The 10,873-nt window shown below is 46.0% G+C and overlaps 1 protein-coding gene across 2 annotated transcripts in view; it reads right to left on the reverse strand.

Moving 5' to 3' along the window:
- PLEKHA2 (pleckstrin homology domain containing A2) overlaps positions 1-6,010 on the reverse strand; it is a 47,298-nt gene extending 41,288 nt beyond the window's left edge. Inside the window, exons 1-2 of one of the 2 annotated variants that reach the window (XM_075272864.1) lie at positions 5,707-6,010; positions 3,242-3,402 (exon numbers count right to left, since the gene is read on the reverse strand). In XM_075272864.1, the coding sequence (XP_075128965.1) occupies positions 3,242-3,379 (138 nt within the window). In that variant the 5' untranslated portion in view covers positions 3,380-3,402; positions 5,707-6,010. Of the gene's footprint in view, positions 1-3,241; positions 3,403-5,702 lie in introns of both variants that reach the window. The other variant, XM_075272865.1, reaches the window with a different exon arrangement.
- Between the last annotated feature and the right edge of the window lie 4,863 nt (positions 6,011-10,873).

Here is a 10,873-nt window from a genome sequence, read left to right on the forward strand (position 1 = left end):
AGGAGAGGTAAGACCTGCACCAAAACGGCAGATCTGAAAGTGCGGCTCTTCCCGGAGTGACTTTTAACCTTGTCACCAAAAAAAAAATAAAAATAAAAATCCCTTGTAAAATAAAAGGATAAAAGTAACTGCAGTAGACAGCTGGAAGCCACTTCTCAGAAAGACAATTTCTAGGATATAGATATAATTAAGATATTATCTGGAAAGTACTAGCGGCTGCCAAGTGTGAACATAGAGCAAGTGAAGTCATACAAGTAAGTACTGCCGTATACAGAGACCAGAAATAACAAGAAGTTTCAATAAAGAGGCCACAGAACGAATGAGAAATGCAAACATTTCATTATGTCCCCCTCCCATATTAAAACCCTGTCTGGTTTAGCAAATACTTGTGTTTCTCATGTGAAACAGGACATTTTCGATGTGTGTGGAGAAGCAGGACTCACAGGCTTTCTGTATGTGTGGAGGAGAAGCAGGACTCACAGGCTTTCTCTATGTCTGGTCAGGAGAAGCAGGACTCACAGGCTTTCTGTATGTGTGGTCAGGAGAAGAAGGACTCACAGGCTTTCTGTATGTGTGGTCAGGAGAAGCAGGACTCACAGGCTTTCTGTATGTGTGGTCAGGAGAAGCAGGACTCACAGGCTTTCTATATGTATGGTCAGGAGAAGCAGGACTCACAGGCTTTCTGTATGTGTGGAGGAGAAGCAGGACTCACAGGCTTTCTGTATGTGTGGAGGAGAAGCAGGACTCACAGGCTTTCTCTATGTGTGGTCAGGAGAAGCAGGACTCACAGGCTTTCTGTATGTGTGGAGGAGAAGCAGGACTCACAGGCTTTCTCTATGTGTGGTCAGGAGAAGCAGGACTCACAGGCTTTCTGTATGTGTGGTCAGGAGAAGCAGGACTCACAGGCTTTCTGTATGTGTGGAGGAGAAGCAGGACTCACAGGCTTTCTGTATGTGTGGTCAGAAGAAGCAGGACTCACAGGCTTTCTGTATGTGTGGAGGAGAAGCAGGACTCACAGGCTTTCTCTATGTGTGGTCAGGAGAAGCAGGACTCACAGGCTTTCTGTATGTGTGGTCAGGAGAAGCAGGACTCACAGGCTTTCTGTATGTGTGGAGGAGAAGCAGGACTCACAGGCTTTCTCTATGTGTGGTCAGGAGAAGCAGGACTCACAGGCTTTCTCTATGTGTGGTCAGGAGAAGCAGGACTCACAGGCTTTCTCTATGTGTGGTCAGGAGAAGCAGGACTCACAGGCTTTCTCTATGTGTGGTCAGGAGAAGCAGGACTCACAGGCTTTCTGTATGTGTGGAGGAGAAGCAGGACTCACAGGCTTTCTGTATGTGTGGTCAGAAGAAGCAGGACTCACAGGCTTTCTGTATGTGTGGTCAGGAGAAGCAGGACTCACAGGCTTTCTGTATGTGTGGTCAGGAGAAGCAGGACTCACAGGCTTTCTGTATGTGTGGTCAGGAGAAGCAGGACTCACAGGCTTTCTGTATGTGTGGAGGAGAAGCAGGACTCACAGGCTTTCTGTATGTGTGGAGGAGAAGCAGGACTCACAGGCTTTCTCTATGTGTGGTCAGGAGAAGCAGGACTCACAGGCTTTCTGTATGTGTGGTCAGGAGAAGCAGGACTCACAGGCTTTCTGTATGTGTGGTCAGGAGAAGCAGGACTCACAGGCTTTCTGTATGTGTGGTCAGGAGAAGCAGGACTCACAGGCTTTCTATATGTATGGTCAGGAGAAGCAGGACTCACAGGCTTTCTGTATGTGTGGAGGAGAAGCAGGACTCACAGGCTTTCTGTATGTGTGGAGGAGAAGCAGGACTCACAGGCTTTCTCTATGTGTGGTCAGGAGAAGCAGGACTCACAGGCTTTCTGTATGTGTGGAGGAGAAGCAGGACTCACAGGCTTTCTGTATGTGTGGAGGAGAAGCAGGACTCACAGGCTTTCTGTATGTGTGGTCAGAAGAAGCAGGACTCACAGGCTTTCTGTATGTGTGGAGGAGAAGCAGGACTCACAGGCTTTCTCTATGTGTGGTCAGGAGAAGCAGGACTCACAGGCTTTCTGTATGTGTGGTCAGGAGAAGCAGGACTCACAGGCTTTCTGTATGTGTGGAGGAGAAGCAGGACTCACAGGCTTTCTCTATGTGTGGTCAGGAGAAGCAGGACTCACAGGCTTTCTCTATGTGTGGTCAGGAGAAGCAGGACTCACAGGCTTTCTCTATGTTTGGTCAGGAGAAGCAGGACTCACAGGCTTTCTCTATGTGTGGTCAGGAGAAGCAGGACTCACAGGCTTTCTGTATGTGTGGAGGAGAAGCAGGACTCACAGGCTTTCTGTATGTGTGGTCAGAAGAAGCAGGACTCACAGGCTTTCTGTATGTGTGGAGGAGAAGTAGGACTCACAGGCTTTCTGTATGTGTGGAGGAGAAGCAGGACTCACAGGCTTTCTGTATGTGTGGTCAGGAGAAGCAGGACTCACAGGCTTTCTGTATATGTGGTCAGGAGAAGCAGGACTCACAGGCTTTCTCTATGTGTGGTCAGGAGAAGCAGGACTCACAGGCTTTCTGTATGTGTGGAGGAGAAGCAGGACTCACAGGCTTTCTGTATGTGTGGTCAGGAGAAGCAGGACTCACAGGCTTTCTGTATGTGTGGTCAGGAGAAGCAGGACTCACAGGCTTTCTCTATGTGTGGTCAGGAGAAGCAGGACTCACAGGTTTTCTGTATGTGTGGAGGAGAAGCAGGACTCACAGGCTTTCTCTATGTGTGGTCAGGAGAAGCAGGACTCACAGGCTTTCTGTATGTGTGGAGGAGAAGCAGGACTCACAGGCTTTCTGTATGTGTGGAGGAGAAGCAGGACTCACAGGCTTTCTGTATGTGTGGAGGAGAAGCAGGACTCACAGGCTTTCTGTATGTGTGGTCAAGAGAAGCAGGACTCACAGGCTTTCTGTATGTGTGGTCAGGAGAAGCAGGACTCACAGGCTTTCTGTATGTGTGGTCAGGAGAAGCAGGACTCACAGGCTTTCTGTATGTGTGGTCAGGAGAAGCAGGACTCACAGGCTTTCTGTATGTGTGGAGGAGAAGCAGGACTCACAGGCTTTCTCTATGTGTGCTGACATCAAAAATACTATGAAAATATAGAAAACTATATATCCTTTGTGACCTTTTATCCCTTGCTACCCTCGGCTAGAGCCTTGACATATCCCCTTTAAGTTCCTTACAGAACGGTCCTACTGTCCTGTTGTGCTCACCTGGGGGTTATCCATATACCAGATCAGGTGGTTGGCCTGAGTATCCAGAATGAAATATCTTCGGAGGAATCTCCCACTCCCTGCATCTTCAATGTCCAGAAACCCACAGGTTCTGTGGTTACGATCCACATAAGGCATTCCTAATGCATCTGCACATCACCCTGCAGCAAACAAGAGTACATACAAGTGAGGATGACAGCTGTAAGTATAGACTCCATTCATCATGCTCTTCCCTAAAGGCTGCCCTTATGGTACATGTCGGGCCTGTATACAAAGGTAAATCTGTGTAGAGCAATGGTATCTCTTAGTAATATGGTACAGTATGCCTTCAGTCAGAGGTATTGACCATGAGATCCTGTACCGAGTGAACAGAGCCTTACATTGCCTTATATTTCCAGACCAGTCCATGGGTACCCTCTAAATAATGCAGGCTCTAGACATCTGCCCAGTTTGCCTCTCCCAGAAACCTGCCCTGTCTTTTTAGGAATGGGCGCTTCTAACCTGAGATTTCTGCTTATTAGACATAATCTCTGCACTCTATAACCCTGATGTAATAATCTACTGTCAGGTGACCACTGGTCATTCCCTATGATCACTGCTTTATACATATAATCTGGAGATTACATTTATCCGCAATAACATGTGATCCTATCCTGATATGATATGTATATTCGATTGATAACCCTTAAACTGCTTCCCTGTCCTAATAATGTAAAGCAGCGGTCTCCAATTTGTGGCTCTCCAGTTGTTACAGAACTACAACTCCCAGCATGGCAGTATAGAAGCCGCAGACTGTACAGTTGGAGAGACACAAATTGGAGATCACTGACCTACACATGTGACTCCTTGACTTTTTGGACCTGATATTATACCTTCAGGTGGTCACCATACCGCTATGTGGTCCTGAGCTATGATAGTAGTTCACTTCACATCATATGGATACAGAAGGCTGAATGTTGGGGATTACTGATCTGTAAACATGTGGCCCCTTGCATTTTTATCTTTAATTAATGTTTATTAAAGAGTAAAGGAAATAACAATAGGGCCGAGGCTCGCAAGCCTCCCAGGGACAACAACCAGTCGGGGGACCCCCAATCGGCCAAATATATTGCAAAGTAAAAAAAAAAACCTCTGCATGAGACAAGGCAAATATAAAATGAAATACAAAAAGTACCAGAAAAAAACACTAATAGACAAAGGAAAAAAACGAGGGACAAACAACCAGAGGGGAGCATGAGGACACCACTGACAAGTAGACCAGGACAAGAGAGACAGAAGGGGAGGGAGGGTAGGAAGGGGACCAGACAAGCAAAATCATGAGAAAGAGGAAGAGAACTCAGAAGAGTCTTGAAACATAACCCAAGGCCGCCAGATGCTGTCAAACCTGGAGGGACCGGAGAGTCCTCTGCAACCAGAGCCTCCCTTGCATTCTTAGAACCTGATAGTATACCGTCAGATGGTCACCTTATATAACACCACCATTATATGATCCTGAGCTATAGTAGTGGTTCACTAGACATCTTATGAATCCCATGGACCACATGTTGTAGACCTCCGATCTATAAAGCTGGAGAGCCACAAGCTGAAGACCACTGATCTACAGACATACAGTATGCCCCCTTGCATTCATGAACTGATACCGTAGCATCAGGTGGTCACCATATATAGCACTACCATTATGGTGTCCTGAGCTATAGTATACCTCACTAGACATCATATGGAAAAATGTGGCCCCTTACATTTTTTGGACCTGATATTATACTGTCAGGTGGTCACCATACATAACACTACCACTATGTGGTCCTGAGCTATAGTAGTGGTTCACTAGACATCATGTGGATGCAGAAGACCTAATGTTGGAGACCACTGATCTGTAAACATTTCACCCATTGCATTTTTACAATTTGATAGAATACCGCCAGGTGGTTACCATATACAACACTGCCACTATGTGGTCCTGAGCTATAGTAGTGGTTCACTAAATATCTTATGGACCTCGAAGTCCACATGTTGGAGACCACCAATCTCTGCAGAGCCACAAGCTGGAGATCACGTAATCCTTGGCAATTTTTGAAATGATACTATAGCATCAGGTGGTCACCATATATACTACTATTCAGGAGGTCATATATACTGTATATACTACCACTATGCTAACTGGACATCATGCAGACATATGGATCCTGGAGACAGTGATCCTTCTCAGGTAACCTGATAATGTACAGTCAGGCGGTCTCGGAACATTAGACATACCCCCCCCTTACTATATATATATATATATATATATATATATATATATATATATATATATATTAAGAAGCTGTAATTCTGTCCATATTGATCATCCGCAGTCTTGTGACCATCGCACACTAGGACGGTCTCAATAATAATAATTTTACTTATATAGCACCAACATATTCCGCAGCACTGTACAAAGCAGAGATGACGGTCTTCTATTCACCCACCTTAACACTCGACTTGGTTCTTCTTATACTTTTCCATTGTGCAGTCGGTAGTTCCCATCTGACCGCCCTCCCGCTGCACGTCTTGCAATCTATCACTTGAGTCTTCCAAGTCTCTTGGCTCGTATAAGGCAGAATATTTGAAAGCAGGCTTGGTCCAAGTCCAGAATCTTTCACGAAAGTTTTCCTGCAGCCAGTCGTCTTGGTCAAGTGCAGAGTCAATGTCTTGCAATGCTCCTCAGCAGCCTGTGTGTGCCACTTCCCCTCCTTGTGTGTTTGTTTGTCTGCTTCCTAATCACTGAGTCTTCCCCTGACAATCAGTGTGACAGGCACGCCTCACGCCGCCGCACACCCCTGACACACAAAAGACACACTCACAAGTGTGGGCCGGGTTATGATGAAGTGCACTGTAAAGCAGGAAGCTGGAGAAGCAGACGCTACAGTGCCCAGACCGCATGAAGACTCTGTGTCTCATGCACTTTGCCATGACCGCACAAGTTTCGGATACATTTGGGATTTGCACGAAGTTTCCCTTTAAACAGTCACTTGCACACCTGCTTATAGCCGTGCACAGGGGAACCTGCAGACAGCGTATTGTCAGGGCTGCATGTAGTTTAGTGTCAGTAATTCTGCGACTGCCCCATTATAAGGAGGAAGAAAGTGCACGTTGGCTCGTGGTTAGCCATAACATCTGCTTACGGATTATCAGTTTTTGCGACATTATAGTCGAAAAGTCAGGATTTTATACTGCCTGCGCTGGTACATTGTAGCAAATGATAAGGCCAGGAGTGAGATTTGTACAGACTGGATTTAATGGTAACTCAAGAAGAGCGAAACGACCTGAATTTTCCAAAAGTTCTGGATTCAACCCAGACCGGAAACTTTTTGGTTCACCACCCCACCCAAGAATTACTATTATGGTCTGGGGTCTCTTCACACCACAGGGTATAATAAGCAGAGAGCCAGGAAACATAATGAAATAATAATCACGTCCCCCACCTCATATGGGGTCCATTGTGATCTTTTTCAGCCTTTTGGGTGAAGTCTTGGGCCCTGGGGGACCACTGAGGCCTGTGATCGGGCCTAAACGGCTACTTGGGGCACTCTGATGTCATAACTCTTGCATTAAAGTGTCATGATGTCATCAAGCCCCAAGTGACCCTACAGTGGTCTGCTCAGGCCTGTGACATCACCCAGAAGGCTGGAAGAAGACTACGGGAGGAGCGCTGGATGGCGTAAGGTGACCCCGGGAAGATGAGGATCGGTGTTTATTAAGTTTCTGCTCCTGCCATGGGGGTCTTCTCAAGAGACCCCAGAGTATATTGAGGGCCCCTTCACACGGCGTAAGCGCTCAGCTCATTCCGAGCCGTACACGCGAGCGCTTCTAAACGCTTCCCATTCATGTCAATGGGAGCGCTCGTAAAGCCGGCTTTACGCGCGCTCCCATTGAAGTGAATGGGAAGTGTTTAGAAGCGCTCGCGTGTATGGCTCGGAATGAGCCGAGCGCTTACGCCGTGTGAAGATGCCCTAACAGTATTTCTGGTTTGGGCCTGAAACAAAGCCTTACAAATATTCATGAAACAAATCTTGTGCGCTTCGCCCATATCTACTTGTAACAAACCCTCATCTGTGAACAGTATTAGGTTGAGTCAGAGCAGCTGGATGTTAGCGAGGATGTTCTTATTCATTTATAGCAGGCCGATATCTTGTGAGGAGCAGAAGATTCGCTGCCATATTCATATAATTGTCATCTGCTGAAATAAGTGTGACCATGAGTGTGACTACGTGTGACTAATGGTGGAGACAAGTGTGACTCGGGGTGGCAGAGGTCAAGTTCACAGCAGAGGTCAAGTTCATTCCAAACATGATAGAAGTACAAGATTTCTGTTAATACAGGCGCGATCGCTCCCTGGAATGACTATTCTAAGACATTGTTTCTTATGATTCTGTATTGTATTGTATTGTATCAGTCCCCTTGTCAAAGAGGTGTGCCCCTCTCAGCACTGATTGGTTATACTTTGTACAGACACACCCCTAACTGGTAACACCCACTTGTCAATTTATTCATAAATTTCTAGGAGGAATAATAAAGGAAAGGCGCAATGCAGAGTTCTAAAAAATAGACATCCTGTTCGATCTTCCTGCGGATTCACCAGCGGATTCAGCCCCATAAGCCACAGTGCGAGACTACTGCTAACTAACCCCACTGTCGTTGAGGCTAATCTGAGATCAAACCCATGGACTACAAAGGGCCCCGAATTTGGAGAGGAATCCAAGGTGAAAAACCACCCAAAATTCCAATTCAAAAGATGTCATGGGAACACAGCCTTACAAGAACAAAGTGGACGTAGAGTACTGTAGGCGCCATGCGCGTTTTCAAGGTAGTCACGTGGTTGGCCATTATAGTCGAATCGCCAATCATGAGACATCATAGCCATACACAAAATGTTAGCCATCTAAGGCAGATAGTGGGGAAAAGAAGGATCAGGAGTGATGGATTTCTTAAAGGGGAACTTATTATTTATGGCCTATTCTTGGGAGCTGGGCTGGAGTTCCATTGCCCAGTCACTATACAAAAGACAAAACCAACTAAGATGTTGGCCATCTTCAGATTTACTAGCAATTGAATACTGGGGTGCCTTGGGCCCTCTAGGGGAAGTTATCCTAAGGGCCCACCCTGTGTAGAGAACGTAGATCCATCATAGTCTATGTTGTTGATGTACACACGGACCCCTGGAAGTCCCTCTGCTACTTTGGTGGCCCACTTGGGCAGAATAAGTTGTAGCCATCTACGTGAACATCTATAAGATTAGGCCAAGCACAGTCCCTTGGATGACCAAAGCGTGAAATAAGTTGGATAGTGAACTAGGACATGCCATAGTCTGTATATAGCCCCGACTTCCAAGAAACCGTAAAAACCCTTTTTCTGAAACTGGTTGGATTTCATGTGTTTTTCATGTTTTGTCCTGATCCTAATTCCACTGTGTCTCCCACACATGGGTGTGCTGCTATTTTCTGGAGGAGGCTGCGGAGAACAGTGTAGGGCGTGCACGCTGATATACACATGGGTAAATTGCTCTATGGAAACTGAACACTGAATAATTGTGGGGACTGAATATCCAAAAAGACATTCCTTCCCACCTACAAACATTGAATTCAGTGATCCGTACAGGCCTGTATAAAGACAATTGCCCGATCCCTATAGGGCTAGCCAGGATTATACCCTTAAGAGGTTGTACAGGATTTGTGCCACACCTTTCCACAGGGTGTGTGCGGTATAGGAGGACCGGAGCGAGCGCAGTGGAGCGCAGGGAGTAGTAGGGGGACCGGTTGGAGAGACTGGCAGGAGAATAGGGGGCTCACTCTGGAGTTTTGCGGCCTAAACTGAGGTTGTCCCTCCCTTGTTTTATTGAGTGGGTTTCACTATGTGTTTATTTTGCAGGTATTGGTGTCATGATGGCCTTGGCGGGTGGGGTTGGTGGTCATTTGCCTAAAAGGGTTGGAGTCAACAGTAGGCTCCACCTAAAACATTCATTGTTAACGGCACAATTTTGGTGGATGGCCTGGCGCCTGGTGGACGGTAACAGGGTTTTTGGCCTTGAGAGCTAGTACATGGAAGAAGGGGTTCATCTTTATTCATGGTGCCACCGAGCCATTGCTTGGAACTGGTGGTAAGTATATGGTGTGGTAAATGCAAAGCCAGGCCGGTGATTTTGGTTTTGTAGCTCCAAGGACTCTTACCCAGGTTAAAGGAACAAAAGAATAAAAGAGGCTTGTGGTCCTTGGACTACTTGTAGGAGGACAGGGTCAGATTGAGGTTCTTTGGGTCCACCAAATAATATGATTCTGAGGGCCAGTGGTGAACCTAGCCTCTCTGTTGCCTGAGGCGGCTGCCTCACCTCGCCTCATTAGCGGTGCCACTTTCCAACAACTCATAGGTAATAGACCATAGGACCCTACAAATTTGTTGGTCTTTTGACCATTATTGTGTAAGAGACAGGGCGTACCAGAGGATCTTCTTATATGCTGATGGGCCAGTCTAGAACTGTAGGAGGAGAAGTTAGCTACTTCTTCTCTCAGGAATATCACCAGTGAACTAAATTTCCATCAACTCTTGTAAGCTTTATGTTAGGGTGAAGGGTCTGGTCTGTCTGACAAATCTGTAGGTAAGCCTTTGGTCAAACAAAGTGGAGAGAGATCAGTGAAGGAGGACCCACGGGTGACCATGTGAGCTAATATGGCTGATGCAGGTAGCTATCAGACAGTTTAGTAAATATGGTTGAAGAAACATGGTCAGATTTTTTTATTTCAGCAGGAATTTTGCTTGCTTAATTGTTTTTGGAACTTACATGGCCACCTCTTATGTCATCAGGCAGGATGGGAGTCAGGAGAGACAGTTCTATAGATAGATGTGAGTCACAAAGGTGGGGTGTAGAGATGGGTGAATGTACGGGTGGCTCAGGGCCCTGATTCGTTTTGGGTTGAACAAACTTTGGATAGAACTGGAAGTGAAATTCTTCCTTATGTCCTTTGCCAGATGTTGGTGGCTCTGTGATTCGGAAGGGTGTCCTTGGGGTCCTCGGATCAAATCCAACCATGTGTATTTCTGTAGATTTCCTCCCACACACATACTGGGAACCCACAAGGGCTGTTGAGAGTGATGACAAATCTCTATACAGTATTATATTCATTCTATAGGATTTCAGGTAATACGGCACATTTTCAATTTGGAAATGAACCACTACATGTGAATATGGTCAAATGGTTAACTAGTGGCTGTCATAGAGCGTGGCTGCACTGGCTGATGAAATGGCTTCTAAATTTTCCAGGGGAAAGTCATACATGACTAATGTATCTCTGGTCTGCTGGCTAGCACCTCACATTACTCAGCATTATGCATATATTATAGTACTAAGCACAATATTAGAGGGCATTTCCAGTCCAATGACACGCGTCTCCCCTGGGATTCATCTTAGATTGAAAAATGAGACAAAAACATTTCGATAATGGTCAAGAGTAATTTATAGTGACTTTCCACAATACTAACGTGTGGGGCTGATTCATTTCCTAAAGAAAACTTGTCTTGACATGTATTTTTTTTTTTTGGGGGGGGGGGAAATGTTTCACCAAATAACAATTCTGGATCATGTTGCCGTTCCTCTGTTATTCC

Source organism: Leptodactylus fuscus, chromosome 5 (genome assembly GCF_031893055.1).
Source record: "Leptodactylus fuscus isolate aLepFus1 chromosome 5, aLepFus1.hap2, whole genome shotgun sequence".
Classification (NCBI taxonomy): domain Eukaryota; kingdom Metazoa; phylum Chordata; class Amphibia; order Anura; family Leptodactylidae; genus Leptodactylus; species Leptodactylus fuscus.